At 42.1% G+C, this 24,248-nt stretch overlaps 1 protein-coding gene across 1 annotated transcript; it reads right to left on the bottom strand.

Annotated features, from left to right (window-relative positions):
* Positions 1-435: 435 nt before the first annotated feature.
* ptgir (prostaglandin I2 receptor) lies at positions 436-23,834 on the bottom strand. The gene is made up of 3 exons (XM_076736093.1): positions 23,604-23,834; positions 22,375-23,429; positions 436-2,820 (listed from the first exon to the last, which is right to left on the bottom strand). Exons 2-3 carry the CDS (start codon positions 23,218-23,220, stop codon positions 2,533-2,535), a joined length of 1,134 nt encoding a protein of 377 aa, XP_076592208.1. The 5' UTR covers positions 23,221-23,429; positions 23,604-23,834; the 3' UTR covers positions 436-2,532.
* Between the last annotated feature and the right edge of the window lie 414 nt (positions 23,835-24,248).

Here is a 24,248-nt window from a genome sequence, read left to right as displayed (position 1 = left end):
GCAACTCGATTCTGGGAAGCAAATGAAAGTTTACAACTGCATTGATTTACAGCGTATCAACTTAATCCTTTTTGTCACTGTGCTGTCAGTGAAGCGCAGCTGCCTGAGGCCAAAGTGTCACAGGTTTGGAGGTGTACACTAGTTCACCACATGGTGGTGCTGCAGTACCATCACTGCTCTGCTGCTCCAGCTCTAGGTTCTACATGTGACTAGTAAAGAGTTTCTGAAGGTGGCGAACCAATGTTAGTACATAACAATTTGACTATTTACGCATTAAGCTGCTGTCAATTCATGCTAAATATTCTCCATAATGGCGAGCATGTTAAGGTTGATGTTATGGTTATAAGAAGACTCAGCTGTCAGGTCGGACAAGAGCTAAGACAGACTGTGATTTTTAATATGTATGACTGCAAAACATCACAGGATCTGCATTTTGGCAACAGACACACGATGTGAGACTTTTATTAATACTTTATTTCACATGAACAAAATGTGTACCATATAATGAATACTATTCTTTCTAAAAATGTATTCTTTCATTCATTTTAATGGATGTACACACAGTTACTTATACCCTCAAAGGCCAAATGTGCAAGTGGTAACGTGACTTACCTCGGGTCATGCATGACTGAGCTTTTAAAGACTGTAGAGCGAAAAGTGAATGTGCAACAACAACTGAACTCAAATCACTGTTTCTGCTACCCCTCTATCTCTGCACTCCACAGCATGAACCAAACAAACACAAGGACACACAACATTATAGCACAGAGTAAAAGGCATAAATACGGTATATTTAAATGCAGTTACAGCTTTAAAGTCACAACAACAAAAGAATATTTCTCACAGTGCATGTTGCAGCAGCAGAGTTTATCAAACACAAAGAGGCTCTTAAAGGAACATTCACAGACCATCATCATCATCACAGGTAGCTTAGAAATGAGTGAGAATGAGAAGAAGGGGAGGGATCAAATGTTCATGCAATACAGTGAGATTACTGTCCAGACAGGTAAAGGAATTAGGTTAGTTTGAGACTAAAGTGGCCTTTTAAACCTGTTTGACTGGTTTGGAACAGTCCAAAATGTGGTCTGATCTGATTTCATGAAAGAAGAGTTACACTCGCAAAAAGGCAGGTTTAACTGCAGATTACACTTTAGCCTATATTAAATGAAATGTACTATTTCCACATTTAATTTGTTGATCTTCTTGAATGCTTACATAATTTTAACAACAGGTTAATCCTTTTTGAACTGATCAAACCACCCGAAACAATGTAAATACATGAAGCCAGACGTGGACTTTATAGTCAAGAAATAACTAATGCAATTTCAAGGTTTGTGTTTTAGAAAAGCCACACTAGCAGTGTTGCTCTGGAGAGGGCAGATGTCAGCCTGTCGGTCCACCACTTTGGTCCAGACAGAAATATCTGAACAAGCACTGGATGCATTTCCATATTTGGTGCAGATGGTGCCAAGAGGATGAACAGTAGTAACTTTGGTGAGCCCTTAAGTTTTCTTTGATCGCCATGACAAGGTCAAACTTTTCCCTGGTCCAGTACTTTGGTTCATAACCAAATACCTGCAAAACTGATGATATTTCCATCAGCCTCAGTTGTACTTTGTATTTTGTTCTAATTAGCAAATGTTTGCAAGGAAACACGCTCAAGTAAGATGCTGAACATGGTAAGCATTGGACCTGCTTAACATCAGCACGTTAGCATTGTCATTGTGAGCATGTTAGCGTGCTGACATTAGCATTTAGCTCAAAGAGCCGCTGGGTAAAGCCTTGAAAGGACAGCCAGTGTGGCTCTACACTTATAGTCGTGTCAAGACATGACTGGCTATTCTACTTTAAGTCCGGGTTTATATTTAGAATTATACCACACCTTATCTGGGAAAACTACATCCACTACTTTAACTAACTGAAAACATCTCCTCCACTTTGGATCTATCAATCAACTGATGATGGATATGTTATTCTGGACAGGTGAAATGGATTAACATGTCATCAACTGAAGCGAGTGTCGTAGATACCGCAAATGTGGGCAATCCATTAACGAAGAGTGAATGGCAGTGTGTTAAAGAAAAGGCTGAGAGAAAAGACAGTACACATTCATGCATATTGTTTACTAATATAGCTTTACCCGAGTGCATATATTCTGATTTTACAGTATATTATTCATAGGCATGACACGGTTTGATGTGTTCCTTAGTGCTACGTTACAGTGCTGTCTGTTTTATGGCACAACTCCTCTGGCAACTTTGAAACAGTTTCCATCAGTTCACGGACGTTTAAGACTTAGTGCAATCACTTTTTCCACAGTTAGTTCATAGGGGACCTGTAACAGCCACATCGAGAAGACTTCCGCTGTGTCAGGCACGTCTTTGTTCAAGTCTTTGTGCCTTAAAGTGGTGACTGGAGGAATCCTGTATGCAAATGTTCAATGTTCTTTACACAGTTTTCCTCCATTGTTTTATCGGACATGAAAGTCTCCCAGCCTCCAGTGAGCCTGCACAGCTGAGGGTCTCTGTTGGGTCACAGAGGTAAATTGGAGTACATGTTGGTCTGTGGAACTGTCACGTCTGGAGGGTTGCGCTGTATGTGATTGTCAAGGGGTAAAGACAGAGCGCAGTGTGCCGTCGTCTTCACAGCTCCTCGGCTGAAGCGGCAGCTAAGCAGAGAGCAAAGGTGGCGAAACACAGACTTGCGGCAGATGATGAAGACCCAGGGATCCACGATGGGGTTGAGGGCGTAGAAGCGGAAGGCTGTCAGGTTTTCTGTGTCACCGCAAAATGGGTGAATGGAGTTGATAAAACCTGCAATCTGAAGGAAGAGAGGGTGGAGGTTAGACACAGTCTTACATATGTAAAGCCTGCAAAATATAAGAGAGTTGTGTCTGTGAGCAGGTTTGGCAGCATAAATGCTATTTGTTTCAGCAGACACATTCACATTCACGCCCTCAAAGCTTCTCAGCATGCAGAATCTCAACATTCTTGCTCTCTCCTCACCACCTGTCCTCTGGCATGAGGCACCAAACCGGACTAAAGTCGAGCAAAACTATCACGATCCATCTGTTTTCTTTAAAAAAAAAAAAAAAAAAAAAAAAAAGCTTAATCTTTCATTCTTTTCTTATTTTAGATTTTAGTGTTTCCATGGTAAATGATCATCACATTAATACTGTCCACTATTTGATACTAGTGGTTTTGATGATTTAGTACTAGAATTAGGATTTATTTTAGAAATCTTACATATAAAGTACTCTGTATGATGGTATTTGAATATTATGGTACAGACAACGGCTTGGAGAGATGAGTATTACATCTTAGTGCCGCCACAGCATGTTTTCTTTGGTGTTTTGGGTGTGTTTGGTTTATGCTGCCCAACTGCAAGCAAACAATCAACTCAGCAGGTGATGCAATTGAAAGAAAATTCATATATAACAATTTTGATAGTCAGTTAATGGCGTTCAGTCATGAATCTGCCAAAACGAAACATTTGCTGATTAACGCTGACTCTTGGGAGTACTGATTCGACAAAATGAACAAACTGAAGACACAGCATTGGGCTCTGGCAGATGGTGAATTTGTCATTATTTTCTCATTTTGTCACAGACAAAATAACTGACTGATCAAATAATTCATACATTAATTAAAATACTTAAAAGGTCTCTTGTTCTCTTGACAGAGTTTTGGCAACCTGCTGTGCCACAAGATTAGACATTTTATCTGCTGGATGGAGCCAATTGATTCAAGCCTCTGTAACTGCACGACATGATGGAGTTGAAGGCACTTTGGTGTGAAAGACAGATGAGAGCGTGTGTTCAGTGTCGGCGTCACTTTCAACTGCGGTTCATATTGTTATACTGGGCTTCAACAAATGTCAACATCCGTCTCATTGTACCAATAAAACTCGCTCTGTGGGCACAAGTGTCCTGAATACAGATGCAGACAATGCTACATGAAACCACAACTTCTACCTGCATTGACCTTTGAGGGGAGACAGGCTGCAGACAGGCAGCCTAGACGGCAGCAGCTGGCTGCTTATTCATCCCGGGCACAGAGAGAGACAGCAGCTGGCCCAGGAAGCTCCTCTGTCACCTCACTCCTCTTCTCTATCAACAATTCTCCATTTCCTCCATGAAATATCCATCAAACATCGGACTAATTAATGGCTTGTGCTGATTGAATACTTTTGTGCGTTGGTGTAAATGTTTCTGTTGCTAGGGCCTGTCCTGAAAACTAATCAGCTACAGACAGAGTGAGAGGGGCCCGAGGGAGCAAGTCCAGAGCCAGGCCAAACCAGACTACCAGAGGGACAAGAGACAGAGCTGACTATGTCCTCTCGATGCTTATTAACAAGCCAAGCTCGCACGGATGTGGTCACTCACATACTGATCTACAGATACACCCATGAGACAGCCAGAGAGAGGCAGCCGAAGAGGCTGACTGTATGCAAACCCAAAACAACAGCAATTATCTTGTGATTCTTCAAAGAAGATGTTGAGCAGCGTTGTCATCTCAGATGTGTCAGAAGTGGAGACGGTCCAAAGTGGAACAAAACAACGCCCAAATGTTCTTGGCTTTTTAGGAAGTAATCATGTTATTTGAGGTTGTGTGAAATTTCTTGAATTGCGCAAGCGATGTTGTCAAAATTACTGCTGGATTCTCACTGATTTCCCAGGCTTAATACATTAAGTATTTCTTTTTTTAAAAATTATAACTGCACACACACACACACACACACACACACACACACACACACAATCAGAACTGGCATGTACACAGATTGAGCCAGTGAGATCTCAGTTTCCCTTCAAAGGATAACACATTTCCTTTTAAAGCTGCTGACTGTGACAAGAAACCGATTTCACAATCTGACCCGATGCACACTTAGTCAAGCAGTCAGTCAGTTTTCCCCCATAGATTACAGCATTCATCTCATCATGTATAATGATCAAGGTATGTAATGATCATGTCCAGGATGGGGTTCAACCATCTCTTCATAAATCAGTTCCTAAGTTTGTGTTCTTAGTTGAAAACTCGGTTAAAACTACATGCATGCAGATGATCATAGACATGTTTTAAAGGGCTCAGTAACAATAGTCAAAGATATCCTTTTTTGACCGTAACCTGTTTCACGATAAGAGTCACAACACTATTAACGGTCTTGGCTCATGACCAAGAAAGGGGCCTTATGCTGGCAACAATTTGTTATTTAAATTAATACTTAAACATGAAACTAAGGCTCAGTGACATAGAACACACTAACAAACACCAGGACAAACGTGCTCAAGGCGCAGTTAACATACACCTCATTCATCACGCAGCGTTGCCAGAAACATTTCAAACAGACATGCACCCTCATCACCCTCGCCCTTGCTGTCTCATTCCACATTACCACCCTCACCCCTGCTCCTGCTCCCCCATTCCTCCCTGCCTCTTATGGTCCTCTCGGCAGACCTTGGGCCCTGCACATAGGAACACTAATCACAAACTGTCTTCTCTAAGCACCGCAGGCTGTGGGGCCAAAAGTGATGAGATGTCAGGCTCTTCTTAAACAGGAGCATATTAATGTATCATCTGTGGATGAAGAGCAGGCCAGAAAAGTTATACAGCCGACGAGGATCAGGGTGATTATTTAGGAGAACAGAAGAATCGTGGCGACGCAGAAAGCATATCGTACATACACGCATTCAGTGCATGTTGTACATGTTTAAACACATTCACCTGCCGTCATCCACTGCTCTGCAAACTGTATCTTGACTCATATCTAAAGCTACTATGTCAAACAGGGCTTATCCATTGGTACATTTGGCTGTGGCCAGTCAAACCACACGGCGCTGATCTGTGTTTCCATAACCTGAGGTGCACCAAGTGGCTCCTGAGACGGACCATCTCCGGTGTTAAAAGCACTCGACTGCTTGACGTCCAGAGTCAAACCGGGTCGAGCCGAGCACATGTGTATGAGAAAGGACTAAAGGAAAACTGCCATTTTAATCATGAAGGTATTACGCTTTTCATCATTATCTTTGTCACTCCCCCAAAACATCTCCAAAAAGAAAACAGAAATCATTTCAAGGCTGCAACTAACAACTATTTTCATTTTCATTTTGCCTATAAAATAGTGAAATACACTAATTTTGTTATCACACAAGAGAAAGAAAAGCAGCGGATCATCACATTTGAGAGGGTGGAACTGGGAAATGTTTCGGCATTTTTGACTTAAAGGATGAATCGATTATAAAAATAGCTGCAGATTCTTTTAATTTTGATCAACGACTCCAACAATCAAGCAATAATTTCAGGTCTACATCATTTGACTGAGCGCATCCAGACATCCTGATGACAGTGTACTGAGACTCCTGGTGTACCTGGACCCAGCTGGTGTAAATGGGTACATCCTGGCAGAGACACATGAGATGCTATTTGGGGCTGATGACTGTTGTGTCTTTCAGGAAACAGACCACATAATGGATGTCTACACTCTCCGAGCCATTACTTTCCATCTTGTTGGTCCTGGAGGACTCTTCCCAACTGCTACTTCCTGATCCTGTTTCACTGCAGGATCATTACACACGGATGAGAGGAGGCAACGCAGAGATTACAGGCATTTCACACAGGACTGTTGACAGCAATGAGCAAGCACGGAGACACAAATGCACCGTGTTGCACAAGTCTTTGAAGGAGCAGTTAAGCATTTTGGGGATTATGCTTAACCGCTGTCCTTCCAAGAGTAACTTGAGAAGACTGATATCCACCTCGATGTGATTGTTAAACCTGCCGGGTGGTGATCCAGTGTGTGTTAGTCACTACAAACCTTTAATTTGATGTATTGTTCATAGAAAAATGTTGGTGATAGCAGCTTTAAATAAAAGAGCTGCAATCAGGAGCTGTTTGCTGTTGCATGTGCTCCACGGACAACATCCTGCATCCTTCCATTCCACACAGTATTCCAGTGCAGTGTCACTGGCTATAGCTTGGGTTGCCAGATACTGTTGCTGAGAACAGACACGATGGTATCAAACCTGGCAAATTCATTATGATGCAAAGCTGTAGTTTCATTCATGATTCATTCACTGACACTTTCTCTTCTCCACTGTAGTCACACAGTTCAGCTAATAAAACTGTTCATTTGCAACCTTTAGCATTACAGACTATGCTCAGCAATTAAGCTTTACTACTAACGGTGAGTCATTTTATGATCCCTTTCGCCCTGCGTGTCACCTCAGGTAACATTGTACTGCGTTCTCATTTGGGGGCTGTGTGCAACCTTAAAGGAAAACCTGCAGACAACAATCAGAGCTAAAAAAAAAAACCTCTCCCCCTCCTTTGTATTCTTAGGAAAAGGATCATTTCATTTGTTTTCATTATTTACAGGTAATTCTCACGATAAAAAAAAAAACCTAGAAAGAGAGGACAGTGTCTTACGGAAAATAAAATTATTTTTATACTCTATTTATCATAGAAAAGCATCAGGGATGAGCACATTAACAATGCTGGACTTGACATTGTGTTTTTTTCTGACTTCACTGTGTAACCCTGAAAACTAGTGTGTGTGCGAGGACAACTAGGCTCAAGAGGTTGCATGCATTCAGTGCAGCCGGCTGGATGAAACTGGAGGAAGTTACAGCACGTAAAGTTTTTTTTTCCATGTCTATGCTGATCTTAACACATCCTCCCTGTGCTTAACGAAAAGACTTCAGATTGATATCAACATTCTTGTTACACAAAGCAAATGAGCAGATTTTCCAGCATACTGAACTAAAATCAGCTGGACATGAGATCAGACCAAAGAATGACACAGCAGCACAGTCTACCAAAGGTGTGTGACACTCATGTTCCAGGTTTGAACCTTTTCCATTGTTTCTGTCTCATTTCACTTCACACCTGCGTAAAGTCTGCTCGGCTTTTCCACTGTGCCTCTGCCCGATCTTAATCTCCACTTTCCACTTCTCATTTCTTGTAACTATGCCTGAAGGTGCAGTTCAGAGAAAGTTCGTCAGAATTCAGAAGTCTTCACACAGACTTCACCGCTGTCTTAGGCCTGCTTGACACTATGACAGGGAGCTGCTCAACAAACAGCATTGATCCAAAATTAAAAAAACAAAACAAATAACAGTAGAGTTGATTGGCTTTCTACCCGCTGCCGTCATTTCTCACAAACTCTTTCCCCCCGGAGTTTCTTCAGCCAGTGTGGCATGAGGTCATACTCAAAGAATCAAATATACATGTTTGTCTCCAGGCTGTCTAACCACGCTGACCTTTGGCCCAGATTGAGTTCCTGAAGGGCCTCCTGACAATGCTCGTGGTGAGTCATGTAGTGCAGACGTTAATGTAAAGGTTAGCAGAGTGTTTCAGCGCTGAAGGGGAATTTCGCTGCTCCATAATCTGCAGTTAGTGAGGAGGTGGTTTGTGTCAGATGCAGAAAAAGAGACAGAGGAATAATGAGTGGGTGTGTGCTGGCGAGAGCGTTTCTATGCATCCTGTGCATGTAATTCCATTGTTCATTATGGTAATTTTCTCCCCAGGCTTTGTTTTGTGACTTTTCAACACTTCTCTAGCTTCCTGATCATGTGTATGTTTGTCAGCATCAATCTGTTCCTTTGGGAAACATTACAGACATCAAATGAGTGTAAATGTGTTCCAGGAAGAAAGAAAGAAGAGAACATTGAATGTTAATACGTGGCAACAACGTGGGGAAGTAAAGTCAGTCTGTCGAGGTTCATCAGGGGAATTACCCTGTCTGGACGTCCATTAGTGTGTTTCCTCTTAAAGAAGTGCCAGAGGCTGCAGTGAGTTACCTGGAGCCATTAGAGCTTTTATCAGCTTTGTGCAAAATGCACTTTGGATTGGACACTCAATCTAGTCAACTATCTGGCATGCAAAGTGACCACAATGCAAGATAACGAAACATATTACGTGCACACACAGGCAGGCAGTCTCACAACAAACACAACCCAAGTCCTCACCCGAAAATTTAGTGATTGACATTATGGGGATTTGCAGTTTGTCCCCATAAGGAAGGTACATCCCCACAATGTGACTGTGTACACATATTTATGTCCCCACGTCAGTAAAGCACATAGACATAAGCACACACACACACCTCCTGCTATAAATCACCCATGCTGTTTTAAGCGTCACTCTCTTCCTCAGCTTGTGAGAAAATAGCACAATAAATAAAAGATAGAGCCTTCATGTGTACAGAATCTATAATTATCTCCTGTTTTCCTCATGCGTAATGTAAATGGGAGAACCTAACCTAACCAAACTGATGAGTAACCCGTTGTACATGTGCTGCTGTAGGAGTTGCTGTAAGCTCGACAACTGAAAAAAGAAACTGTTTACAGAAACCATACACGCTAGCAACACCGAAGAGGAAGTGGAAGCGTCTGTGAAAGGCTGCCAACTTACAAATTGAGCAAAGGAAAGTGAAATATGAAGTGGGCTGATATGTGCAAATATATGATAAGAATAGGCCGACTCTGGCCGTGTTGCAAAACCGTGTAGCTGTTGCAACAGAAAGGGACTCAACAGGCTTTTACTGCAGTTCCTCTTCAGCAGAGATAAGAGCCCTGTGCTCTGCCTATTTACTGATAATTAATGATTGGTTGATGATGCCATGTGCGCACTTTGAGATCAACGGCAGGTTATCTTTTGAAAGGTGTTCGTGCCAAGAGGAGTTATGTTCTTTGTCATCATATTGAAAAAACAAAAAAAAAAGTCACAATTTCTAATAGAAAGCTATTGATTATCGTTGACTTATACTTCACTACTGGAGCCAGTTCATCTCAATCATGTGAAGCTGGTTGCGACACACATCCTGTCACAGAGAGCCACCTGGACTGCAGCCACGTCCCTTTTTTCTAATTCCTGGCCATGTGCACAATTCATCATCTCATCTTGGCCAACAGTTTACCACAACTGAGCTTTATAAATTGAGCGTTTTATGTTCTTTGGCAATGAAAGAACATCCGCTTGAAAAAATTTTGCTGTTTTAAAACCTGGGTCCTATTTTTGTAGGTTTATCCGTCATTTCTATCGGTTATTACAACAACTTCATTACTGAGGTCTGGGGATATGATAACATCTGTGATAATGTTATTAGTTGGTCTAAGGGATCAAATGAGCACACAGGCTGTAAATACACTCCCAGTTTAACTCTACATATATGTGTGTATAGAATATGTGGCCAAAATGTCCATTACAGTGGTCAACCATATGAGATGACCTGGAAAATAAAACGTTTCTGATCGAAATAACCTGTGGTAAGTTGGCATAACTCTGCTGTAAATGTCCTGCTGTCCAGTCTAATTTTGTCTGGCTTTTAAACAAAGGCAACTGAATACATACTGTAACACGGCCCAACAATCAGCAGTGCATTGAACACAGAAAAGAATCACTAGTCTGGACACGCACTGCGGGCCTGCAGTTAAATGACTTCACCTGACTGACTGACAACAAACCAGAGTCAGGACAATCTGTCATTTCAACACGCAGTCTGTAGGTGTTTTTGTTTTGCTATGGGACTAAAAAAAACAAGCATTACATGATACAGCTCATTAGAATAAATGAGCAATGGCACAACACTGTGTTTGCTTAAACACAAGAAGATCCCAAACCGCCTGGCTGACTTCGGTGTGCGCTGCAGTCCCACCAGCTTTTCAGTAACGCCGCCTGCTGCATGACGGTGCTCCAACTAACTGTGCAGGTTTGCATGATTCAGAACAAATCAATTTCCTCTTTATGACGTTCATGTGAATTAAAGGCAATCGCACGTACTTCCCCTTGTAGTATGTGTAAGATGAATGCCGATAAGCAAACAACACGCAGCTGTGCTTTCATGTTTATTTTGATCTTCGGTGATCCTGGGAGAGTCAGCTAGCTTGTTTTTTTGTTAATGTTCTCTCTGTCAGAACAGTTGGTGTCCAGCATTCCTCGCTGTCAACATCAAACTGTGACTTTTTCCTAGTGGGCTGCTGGGATCGTGAGTCTGTGTGCGGGGTCGCCTGAGTGGGCGTCAGCTGGACAGTAGCATTAAAGGGTCTTCTAAGGCTAAATTTCAAACAGTGTACAACAAGGATGGACGCCTGGATGATGGCATGCATCAGTGCACAGACACACTGCTGGGGTCACTGGTTTCACAGCATACTGTAGTAGGAAAATCAAGAGTTATGATATCATGTACATTTACTTCTCTATCATATTAGTGTCATTGAAAAATATTGAATTCTACCATATGAGCGTTATTAAGAAAATATAGGATATATAATATTTTGTGAAATTATAATAAAGCACTTATTCATCCAAAAAAAATCTGTTTTCATTTAAAGGTCATAACTGTAACTTATGATGGTGATAATAATAATAAAAATTGTGTAAAACCTTCCTGCTACATGCCTGAAGTTTATCTTGATTAAGCAACTGTCTAACGATGTCACGTCTTTCAGATGGCTGGTTAGCTTAGCTTAGCTTAAATGCCAGAAACAGCAGGAAACAACTAGCCTGGATCTGTCCAAAGGACGAACGATGGAGACTCCTGTTTCTAGTCTCTATGCTAAGCTAACAGTCTGCTGGCTGTAACTTCACATTTAGCCTTCAAATATAAGCCCGATCTTCTGATCTAACTCTCTGCAAGAAAGAGAAAAGGCTAAATCTTGAACTATTCTTTGAAATGTTTGGTATGAGAAGAGCCAACTCTCCATCAAATTTCATCGTACGAACCAAAAACCAGTTCCCAGTCAAAAGACCAACGGAAAATATCTCCATTTTCTTTTCTTTTTTATCCACAGACATACGCATTTGTCTTGACGAATATTGATCTTTTCTGAGCTTTCTATAAATGGACCTAGATAACTTATCTGGGGACTAACCATTTGTCAGCATCATTGTGCAAAACCAATCATCGAGCTATTGTTCTGTGACACGGTCAATACCACTGATGGTATTTTTAGGGTAGCCAGGAAGTCCCTGGGAGCAGAGGGAAGTGAGGGGGAACTTATTCCCATCACATATTTTCAGGTTCTGTGCACTATAAACATCAGCTAGGGTTCGCTGGGTCCTAAAATCCCAAACCACAGAATCTGCACTGGCTGCCTGGTTGCAATTATCTTGTTGAATTTGTTTAGTCCCTGTTGTCTGCATACTCTGGCTCAGACGCTCTTTGTACTCGTCTCATACGCAGCAGAAAAAACATTTTGGAAACATCACAAAGAAGATTTATCGCTGCCTGTTCCCAAAACGCATTGAGCCGGAAATCCGAGTGTTTTCTACTGCTTTAACGTGCAGGAATATTCAATTACTGAAAAGGAAATCTGGGTGATTCACGCTGCGTCACTCGTACACGATCAGCAGGATCAGTTTTTGATTATTTACTAGTTATGACAGAAAAGAGAAGTCCCAGCCAGGCCACTGCACAGCGCAAATATGTTTTTAAATTGAATGCTATGAATCATAACCTCTCTGATGCCAGCTGAAGTCAACCTCATGGAACAGGAAAGGGAATGAAACGTCAATAACATCCATACTTCCTTTACTGGTAATTTTCAGCATGACATCATGAGGATGAATTCTTACTTCATTAATTTTTCTCTTCTCCTGATGACAGATTTGAGATGAACTAATACGCGTCCATCTCATATCACCCCATTGTTTTCTAATGCCAGGCTTTTATTGATCTATACGTCAGCCGTTTCCCTTTTTTACAAGTCCCGCAGCACAACAACAGATGATAACCACATTAGTTTGTTTGATGTGAGGGTGTTGTATTTCACTGCTGCCAAGTTTTAACAGGTCATATATCTCCTGAGAGTGCTGGCAAGGTGGAGTATGAAACAAGAATCCTATTGTTCTCTGTGCACCCACTTGTCCCGGAAGATTTAACTTTTAAGTTAACACCAGGGAGGGGTTTGGATAGTGGCTTCACTTTGGATCCGGCTCTCATTGGTAAAATTACCGGATTTGTTAAGCTCTGACTTTAACGAGTCAAACCCTTTATCTCTCCCCATTCCTTTTTATTAGCAAACATGAAGGTAGCAGGCGTCTCTTCTCCACAGCAGATTAGATCAGCAATATTAACGCTAATACTGTAACGGCAAAAATGGCAAAAGTTTGGCTGTTCTCAGGTTAGTGCGCTCTCTGATGTCTGTATTCAGCCAAAGATGAAGAAAAAACACGTTTCTAACACCACTTCACAACCATAAGCAGACTGTATGTGACAGAGTGAGAGAAATTATCCAGCTGATCACCTCCGTCAATTAAAAGCAACTACAATCAATATTTTTATGATAACAAAGTGTGAAATTACAGTGCGAAAACAATGTTGAGGTTGCTCATAGTGATGAGCCTACAGAGATTTACCACCTCAATCTGCATCTCCCCTCATCATTACAGGGCTTTATAGTGAATTTCTGCTCATTGTTTAGCTGTCTGACCGCAACTTTCCTGTTCTGCTTCACTCTCACTGTTGTTTTTGGGCCACAGCATTCAGCTGTTTTCAATGACAAAGCTCCAAAAAACCGCTGTACACTACCTGCTCAGCACCCAACAGCAGACAGACACAGTTAGGAATGAGCTGGACAACTATAAATAGCCAGATATTTCTCTCAGGAGTTGGTTGGGACCAAACACAGAGCTAAAAGAGAGTGAATATTGTACTTAGATTCATCAGGTGGCCAGACACATAACTCCAAATGAATGCTAATGTTGCTCCATAACTAAATAAATAGACAAGTGCTTGCAAACAAAGGCCCCATATGAACTTAAAAAGGTGATTTTGTGTCAATCACTGTTTAATAAAAACTCTCAAAGCGAGTGTGTTCAACCAAGTTGAAAGCTATGGTTTGGTATACTCTAATGAATATGCCTGTAACAAACAAATATCAGTATATCAGCCTCTGCATATCAAGTGAAACCTCGAGGGGTCCCAACCCTAATGTTGAGGAACTCTACACTTGGGCGTGGAGCCCATTGCACACAATGCTGTGTGAACAATGAAGTTTCTGATGGACGGACACATAACTGCACACACACAGCAAGAAATCAAGTACTAAATAATGTGCACATGGTAAATGGCTGTATGAGGGAAAAAAATCTGATATTTTCAGTATGTCTTGGGAACAGCTGTGAATATTTTCTCCTTGATAAATGCTATTTAGACACATGCACACAATCTACAAATGATTTTGCACACCAGCATTTCAAAGGGAAATCTTCCTTCTGTTGCCATCTCTGTGCCTTGCTTCCAAAAAGTTCAATAATAATTGAAAGCTTCTGTTGTACTCAGATCAATACAAGTGCAGCTCAGAAAGGGATGCAGCAAATGATATAAGAGAAATCCAAAAGTAGATGGCTTTAACAGTAAATATGCCATTTCTAAATATACACTTAAAAATATCATACATGATGATGATGATGATGACGATGACGAAGACAAGCAGACCAAAAACAACAACATCAAATATCAGAAACAAGAGATCAACAGTTTTCCCGGAACAAAAATTCATCAAGCTTTGTAGGCTCGATCATCTGTAACACTCAGATTGATTATTGACCCAAGGGGAACTAATGATCACAATAATAATCAATTAACCCCTTCACTGATTAATCTGTACGGTGTAAACACATTGACCCCTTCAGATACTCAATTTTAAATGACGTCAAAGGGGAAAAAAGGAAAAAGAGATAGAAGCAAATCTTTAAATTAGAGAAGCTGAAAGGAGAGAACATTTGGCTTTTTTACTTTATATTTAAACTTCACTGATTCTTGCTGAATTACTGTCAATCAGATATTTCATTAAATGGCTGATTGGACCAAACATTTATGTTCTAAAAAAAAGTGTTTAATGAGAGAAGAGGAAGAATGCTGTTGATGCTACTGTTGTTTTCTCCACAATTAAAGAGAAAACCTCATTGCTAATTGCTGGGTCGAACAAAACATTAACAAAATCAGTGCTTTAAAATAGCAGCATTTGAAAGAAGACGACTTATACGTCTCTCCAATAACAGCGACTCCTAAACAACAGCTGTTCGGCTTGAGCGTGAGTAACTAAACATATGAGTCAAGAGGCAGCCATCCATTGGACAGGACACATTTGTTCTCGGCGGACAGCTCTTCATCTGTAGATGCAATGCAGGCCCACAACTAATACCATTTTGCCAAGATCAATAAGATTTTATTATTTGGTAAATGTAATAAGCTGTTTGGTGTGGGCCTTGAAGCTGCTGGAGGAGATTCTGCTGGGAAAACCAGAATGTGAACATATGTTTCATGCTCCCATAAAAACTTTAATTATCTGTTGCTTCAACCTCACAAAAAAACTACAAAAAAACCTCATTACATAAATTACAAAACAAGCAGAATTAATCACATGTGTCCAACGCCATCGGCTAAAACGAAAGGCAACAATTCTACTTTTCCTTTTCCGGAAGTCTCTCCATTTTTCCTCTTCAGCTCCATAAAACTATCCTGCAAAGATGCACATGGCTATTAGCCAACGTGCTCCTGAACCCCCTCCCGCTAATGTTTTTCACACTTTTACTCACAAGCTCTTCCAGTGGTAATTCATTTTGACTCACAGCGGCTTCTTGTTTCCCTCTGCCATCTCCACTGACACGCATGGGTTTTACTTTAGTAAAAGTACTAATACCACACAGTGAAAATACGCTGTTACAAGTAAAATGCCAGCAAGAAAGAAGAACAGGTATGTGAGTATAATCAGAAAAATGTATTTAAATATATATATTATTTATAATCTAAATGAATATACACTAAAAATCTACTCAGTGCAATAGCTTTTGCAATAAAAGCAGAACCTGTGCACACGTCAGAAGCCTTATAAATGAAAACACATGAGGTTTCCACATATGATCTGTTGCAAACTGCACATTTGTTGCCAACGCTGTTGGGCTGTGGTTCAGAGCAAAGTGTGAACGCAAAGACAAATTTGGGCCTGTTTCTCAAGGGGCAGGGGTATTAAGTTTCCTTTCTTTGTTACGCGTCATTGTCAATAAATCGAACGACATGTCATACTTCCAATACTGACAATGTGAATTACTCATAAACACACATTTAATCTATCATGGGCAATTATATTACACAGCAACCATCATAAATAATGGCATCTCTTTGACTAGCGGTTATTTTCAGCAATGAAGAGCCTGTAAATTAAAGGGTTTATTGAGAGTTAAACATTATGGGGGAACACTTGCATTGTGCTGATGGTATGCTCCTCCTCATATTGCCCAGTTTTACTGTCAAAGCAACGTTTTCCATATGTAGCTGCAGAGATAATATGTGGTAAGCAGTCTAACTGGAACGGACTGGAGATCATTGAAGGGACAGAGAGTAAGAATGAGTAAAGCATGAACACATGAACACCCACACAAGGTACTATTCATTGTTGAAGTGTCAATATAGCAATGTCTTGATTTCAAATATGCATCGATTTCACCACAGGTTTAACAACAAAGCTGTGGCACATCATGACTAATCCAAAGAAGGACAACATCAGCCGTTTCCACTTCAAAAAAAATGCAGCAACTCAAACACGAACAAAATATATGACAATAACAGCAACAAAGAAATGAGTTTTAAACGTATGACAGGCTTCAGTTTAAAGTGCTTATAATCACCATCTGGCATAAATCACATGACTACTTCTGCGTGAAAGAGTAGTCGGATTACCACCCTCAGCTCTATGACGCATTTTGGCATCTTTCAGCTCATTGTTTTGGTTTTCCAGCCCACAGCTTTACTGTTACTTCACTTGAATGGTATATCAACATATGTTAGCATTTACATTTTTTTTGCTGCTCCCAAGTGGCCACATAAATGCGTTAATACAGGCAAAATCTCAAATAAAAGGCATTAAAGTGAATTAGACAGGAAAAAACAGTCTGATCTATTTCAGCTCTAATATGCATACAAACTATGCTGCAAAGCTCAGCAAAGCACATAACTGAGCCATACTGGAACAATAAACTCTGCTGCTCTGTTTTCTATCTCCCATCTGCCCTCCACATCTGTCTTTAGTCTTTTTTCATCATTCTGTGCCTCATCCATTAAAAATCCCTCCAGTACATGCTTGCCTCTAATTGTCCTCTGACGAAAGCCTAAGGACACGTTCTACAGCACCCACACACACACCAAAGGGGTTCAATATCTACAAATTACCTCCAGGCTCTTCACTGCGATCATTTGTTGTCCCGCTTTGCTCTGTGTGGCTCAAAGGTGACGACATAAGGCAAACCAGGTTAAAAATGGCCATGAAAGCCTCGTGACAACAGTAACAGGAGCAAATATGTGCTTGTATATGAACGTCCAAGTGGGCCTGTGTTGTGTTTATGTTGAATGAAGGATGAAGCGTCCATCCACTCAGAAAAGGAATCCTCATTGTTGGTTTCACAAAGCCAGCTGCTGATCGCAGAGTATCAGCTTCCCCTATAGAAACCTGGATGACGCTCATAATGACGCTTATCTCCCGGCAGCACCTGGAACACAATAACAATTTGGGATGCAAAGCTGGCTCTTTATCTCGACTCTGTGTATGTTTTTGCATGTGTGGATGCGTCTGACCCCTGAAACTCTTGTGTACTACGGTGCTGTCACAAAGACTTCAAATGTTATTTCCACATTTTGTGTTGTTGCAATAGAGGACTTGTCTGATGCCATCTCTGGGAAGCATTACAGGGATTTCAGCTTTGAGTCATCTTGGATTCGTCTGGATTTGGGGACTTCCCCTCTTCCTCCACACTGATTTACTTAATCAGATCCAGCGTGATGTGAGGAGTGTCTGCGAATGACTGTCATCCTGTAATTCTACATATTTTCAATAGCATTCGAGTCTTGACTTTGACTGGGCCTGTCGAGGGACTCCTCGCTCCCAGCTGTTTTGGAACTATTCTAACAGTCGTAGGCTTCATGTTAAAATCCTGCGGGTGACCAAACTGTCACATTTATCTTAATGTCATTTGAAAAGCAGGATCGAGCATTAGCCTTTATATGGCTCCATTAACCGGTTCCTCAACCTGACTCAACCTGAATGTTTTGCCTCCTGTTTTAAAAACTTCGCTCCATCTGCTTTTGTTTCAGAGCAGTTTCCTTCGGCAGAGTCTGAGAGAGAGCCCAGATTTATGAGGCGCTGCACTGACTCCTGGAGGCATGATGCCCTGTGACTGTAAATGTGTCAGAGCTGTTGTTTGTCTTCTTGCTTACAATCATCAGTCTGGCCCGGTTTGCTCAGAGCTATTGGAAGGGGATGGATATTTCCATTTTTCTTTTTTTTTCCTTCTCAAATCACAGAATGTTCTGTGCTCTTGTGAAGCCCTGAGTTTGTTCTTATTTCAATCTATATATGGACAGACAGAGCGATTGGGTGCAGTATGTCCATGCATATGCTTCATGGGGATGGAATACACGGTCACGCTGATGGTTTCGGGCTGTTCGACTGATCTACAGGTGGGGGTGACGTGCCAAGAAATGTACAATTGTGACAACAGAGGCAAGCATGGAAACAAAAAATGTCTCGTCAAAAATGTTTTAAAAGGAAGGAAATGCGTTCAGCACTTTTGTTCGACCTCAAGGATACACACCTCGTGCTTTAATTCTTCCTTCCTTTTCTAACTCGCTGACCTCTTGTCTATTATTTAGCATCTTAATGATCACAGGGTTGCACATTTTCTGAACGCTGTCTCTTTACAGCTGCGATATTGACCCTTGTAATACTTTCAACAAGTCAGCGAGGTTTAATTTAGTTTATTGATCTTTGTTTCACTCTCTGTCATCTAACCTCACGCACTGAGGTCAGTCAATATTAGTCTGCTGACTAACACTCAGACACGGTACTAAACACTGAGGGAAACCTTCATCCGTGCTTCAAATCTGCCCCACAGTGCTGCCCTGGATTAAAGTCCCCTAAAAATAAAAACTGTCCTGGTGTTATTGAGGGCTTCACATCACACCTCTGCGGCACTTTATCGATCCAGGCATTGACTGGCAACATGTGGGCCCCAGGCAGCTTCTGTGGTTCCCATGGGAACAGCTGGGAGGGGGGTTATTGCTGATGGTCACAAACAGGCTATAAGTCCGTAGCTGTCCCCTGCAGGAGACAGCTCTGATCGTTTATAAACTGAAGATGGCAGGTCAAAGAAAAGCAGAGAAAAGCCTAATGGACTAGTGCTGATTTCCCTTTCAGAGTAATGAAACATTGACCCGAAATACTCACATGAGAGCAGAAGCAACACATAAATCATCAATAAGTCCACTTAGAGCTGCAAAAAAAAAGATGGTCAGCTTTAATGCTAACCCATCTATTAATTATTTATTGTATTTGTTTGATTAACAGATCATTGTCTGGATCTGCAAACAGTCAGAAAATGGTGAACAATGTCTATAACAACCTCTATTTAATACACACAGATCAGAAAAAAAGCAGCAAATTCTCACATTTGAGACGCCGAAAACTGCAAATGTTCAGGATTTTCAGGATCTTTCTTTGATCAGCTTACTTTTCTATCAGCACCAGCTGTGTTATATTCTGTATTTAATGCATGTTTGTTCATTGTAAAGTTCTTAGTGTAACCTTACACCGTGTAGCTCTCACTGTGTTTGATTACAGTGGGAGTGGAGGCTTTGAGTCGATGGTTTCTTATGGCTGTACTTTAAAATGTTTAACCAGCAGTAATCATATATTCCACGTGGCATTTGTAATGATGTGCCAGTCGCCCTTCCAAGAACAAACCGAGAGGGACCTCATGTTTGACGCTACATCAAACAAATCAAACGTTCATCACATCAAGTTCAGTTAATGACACCTTATCTTTTTCGGCTGTTTGCGTCAACAGTACTGCAGGTTAAATCAGGGGCAGGTGATATGTAACAAACAAGGTCAGGGCTGTAGAGCGATAAGCCTGGGAAGCTGGTGTGACTTTCACAGACAATGGATTACTCTTGAAAGTCTCTCTCTCACACACACACACACACACACACACACAGGCTTTGAAAAAAGATTTCGCTTTTCTGAGTAATGTCCGCATTTCTGGTCATCTTTTACCACTTCCCTGCTCACGCCACATGTGAATTCCTGCCTCCTGAAAAATGAATTATCTTGCTGGAAACACTCACACCTCAGAAATGCACAGAGCAAATGCTGCCTCATCTGTCTTTGTCCGAAAGCCACTTAGCAAACACAAGACCTCGCAACTCGACCCACGAAAACAAAGTCTGCAACATCATCCGCTCCTGTGACGCACCGAAAATAATAAATGTTTTCTGACTCCACAATTTTTCATCCCCTCGGCCAAACTTGCATTAAAAAAGGAAGCGTTCATTTTCCAGCACTTGTTTTCCATCTCACCCACTAGTTTGCAGTCTTTGCTGATGAGGGCAGGCTGCAAACGGAGCCCATTCCTCAGAGCTTGAAAGCATTGTTCTCTAAGGTATATTCAGTTACATGAAAGTGCTTTGAGTAAATTAAGACTACCCGGAAACACATGCTGGAGCTGGAACACATGGCTTGTGTTGGCACATCGTTGTTTAAATGCAAGAATAATGAGTGGATTCCGCTTGTACACTTGTGCATGCAAAGGAGCGAACTTGCAAGCATCTGAGCTGTGTCAGTGCTGAGGAGAGAGTCAACGAGATATGCGCTTCACAATATTTTCATTGCACTGAACAGCATCAGACTTTCTCCCCAACATCTGTTGAGCTTCAGGCAAACTAAGTGCTGTTAATCATGAAGCCACATCAGTCTCGAAACGTGTTAAGTCTACTGAGAAGCACTCACACGCCGCTGTCTCAGTTCTCTCGGTCACAACCACAACGATGTTCTGGCACATGAGCAAACAAGCACGCATAAACACACACTCACACACACACACACACACACACACACACACACACACGTATGCTTAGATGATGCATGAATCATTGATTAGTTAATAACAGGGTCTTGAATTATTCAGAATGATGTACGACAGATCAGGCTCATAACTCTATGTTGTTTGGTAGAGGTGGATGAATATTGATGAGTAAATCTAAAATTAAGTTTGCTAAGTAATCAAATTAAACTAAAAAAGAAGAGCAAAAAGGAAGTTCCCGAACGAAATGACCTTTTACTTTTCCACTGAGGTTTCTCGTGAACCTGAATGTTGTCTGCTTTTGTTTTGGAGTTGACCTACAATACCATAGAGTAAGACACAAGAGCGCTCTGTAGGAGGTGAAGTTCAGGGTTTCGGTTTCCTGAAGTCTCGATATGTGTATATCGTCATCATTGTTCATACCCTCGGCAGCTTCTCAACCACAACTCTTCTTCTTACTTCTTCTGCATGCACCGTGGGTTAGTCAGACCTTCAGGCCAAGTGTTACCACAAGCCATCCAGATGCAATGAGGCACGACAAAACTTTTTACTGCTTCCTGTAAAGCACTTGATCATCAGACCTGAGCGGCTTCAAAAAGCTAACATCTAAACGCAGGCATTCCTTTATAGCATATCTCACATGAATCACAACATCCAGCTGGTTTTTACTTCTCAAACTGGATTCGCCTCAGGACCTCTGGCTAATAGGTGCACAGACGGGAGGCTGGTTCACCTCGGACTCCTGCCAGAGGAGCTTTGCCCTTGGGGGAAGGCAGGGTTGGACCAGTCCTCCAGGGTTGTCAGGTTTGGCACACTCTTCTCAAACATAAACAGATATGGAGTTAAGTAGACAAATGCACCATGCACGCACACACACACACTGGCAGCATGCCTTGTGTGGAGAAGGTTGCTCTCTCGGGCACACCTTTTATTAGTGGAGCCAGTAGAGCAAAGCACGACCGTTAGGGAGACACCAACAGGGCACACAAACACATACCACAGCAAGCAAAACATCAACGGTCGCCATGCCAGCTGAGCTTTTTATGTACATAATGATTACAACAAGAGGGGAAGGAATTAATTTTACTGGTGTAGAGGCACAGGAGATTCGGAAACTCTCTACTGATAAAATGAAGCTATTTCATGCTGGAAACTACCGTCTGCTGTGAGTGTGCACACATACATCCAGTAAGGGACCCATGTTTATGATCACAATGACTAAAACTGCCCAAAAAAAAATCCCTTTTTTTTCTGTTCCTCTTTCAGTACAAACATTCCCAAACTTCTTTTGATTTCGCTGAGGAGGTTTGCTTCATGTTTCAACAGCTGAATAAATGACACATAAGGGTGTCAGCGCTTTCCTCCTTTTCCAGTCTAATAAATTCACAAGATGCTGACAAATCATGATTCAGAGGTAAAATAAAAAAAGGCATATCAATCTGTGGGACACACACACACACACACACACACACACACACACACACACACACACACACTGAGAGAAGGTCAAATGTGAACTCACAGTGAGCGGCAGGGAGCAGACCACAAAGATGACAGTGATGAGAGCCAGCAGCACCAGGTGGTCCATCTCCTCTTCCCCCTGGCCGAACCAGGCCAGGCTCAGCCTCCTCCTTCTCCCGCCAGACCCGAGCGAGCCGCGCCGCATCATCTGGCTCCGGTGCATCTGGCACAGGCTGACAATCACTGAACCGTTGCACACAAACACCGCCAAGATCAGCAGTGCCATGAGGGAGGAGTAGGACAGGGAGAAGGCCCGCACCAAGTTGGCCCTCTCATCCCCTGTTGCATCCATGTCGATGAAACACCACGTCCCGGGACAGTACTGTCTGAATTTGCCATAGCCGACGTATGGCAGGACGCAGAAACCCAAGGAAAAGAGGTAAATAAAGAAAAGAGTAATTTTAGCAAAGCTGCGGCGGATGTGGACAGAGTAAAAGTAAGGGTGGCTGATGGCCAGGCAGCGCTCCACGGCCATGGCGCACAGGATGAGCATGGGCGCCAGTCCGAAGAAACTCATGGCAAAGCCGAAGAGTTTGCACAGGCGTTCGCCTCCCAGACCTATCAGGGACAAGTTGCGGGCGTAGCAGATGAACACAGACGGGCTGAGGAGGCAGGTGCCCAACAGGTCGGTGAGGGCCAGGCCGGTCACCAGGATGCAGAAGACCGAGGACCTGGAGCGATGTTCCTTCTGGTGCACCCCGAGGATGAAGAGAGCCAGGAGGTTGCCCACCACACCGGCCAAAAACATGACGATGCTTGTTGCTGGGTTGCCATTCCCATTCACGGTGAGGGTGTCATTGCAGGTGGTATTGGTACATGACTCGTTCGAGAGCATGCTTTTGCTCATGCTTAAGTTGCTGAGAAGAAGTAGGTCTATTCAGTGGGGAATTAATAAGGAACTCCCAGACAGCAAAGGGTAATCCTGACCTTTTGACACCATCACTTGGTAACAGAGAACACAGGGGTGTTTGGTAAGACCCATAATGCTGAGCTGACTTAAAACATCCTTTCCCTTCTCTGCCTGGCTTCTTTCTTGCAGACAGTTTAGAAATCTTTCTGTGGAACAAATGACACAAGAACAAAGGCTTACTCACTGTAGGTAACATCACCAGGCTGGCATCGTGTTTTTCTTCTCAGTATTTTAATGCCTTTCTGATACTCCTGAACAACTGTGGCCTCACACAGTGAAACTCCCTCTTATCACAGTTTTAGTGACTAATAACCACTCACCTTTTACTGGCTCTGCCTGAAAGTTGCGATACTTGAGTGACTGCTTCAATCCTCCTCCCCCTTCTTCTTTTTCTCCTTGTTCTTCTTGTTTTTCTTCAGACTATTGTTTTGTACACACGAAGCAGCGCCTGAGCCTTTATTCTCATGCGGAGTTTAAAACTGCCGCTGCCGGCAACGTGTCGGAGAGACAAACTGAGTGAGCTCCGCTTTCTCTCTCCTCTCTCCTTCTATACTGCGCTCCGCTCCTCTCTTTGCGCCTCCCAGTCTCTCTTTCGGATCCGCGTAAGGTCCCACCCACCACCCCGGTGCGCCGACAACACTGTGACAGATGTCAAACAAAGGCACATTTAGGAAAAATGTAAAAATCTGAAAGGACTTTCTTCTGGTTATCAACCAGATCGAATTATTTTGTGGAGCATAGTCACCTTTTTCTTCCTTATTTCAAGAATTTGTGTCCAGAAATAGAAGTAGAAAAAGCTGCATTAGAGCAGGCGCATGTAAATACTTTATCCAACAAGTTTTGACAGAGGGACTTAAAAAGACATTACTGTGAGACTGAACTATGATTGACTTTTATTGCACTACGGACTTAAATAAATAACAAACCACAGCCACCAACAACAGGTCGAGATGATTAATTTTCAG

Source organism: Chaetodon auriga, chromosome 7 (genome assembly GCF_051107435.1).
Source record: "Chaetodon auriga isolate fChaAug3 chromosome 7, fChaAug3.hap1, whole genome shotgun sequence".
Taxonomy (NCBI): Eukaryota; Metazoa; Chordata; class Actinopteri; order Chaetodontiformes; family Chaetodontidae; genus Chaetodon; species Chaetodon auriga.
The sequence above is the reverse complement of the archived record's forward strand: the minus strand, read 5'-3'. Positions and strand labels throughout refer to the sequence as shown.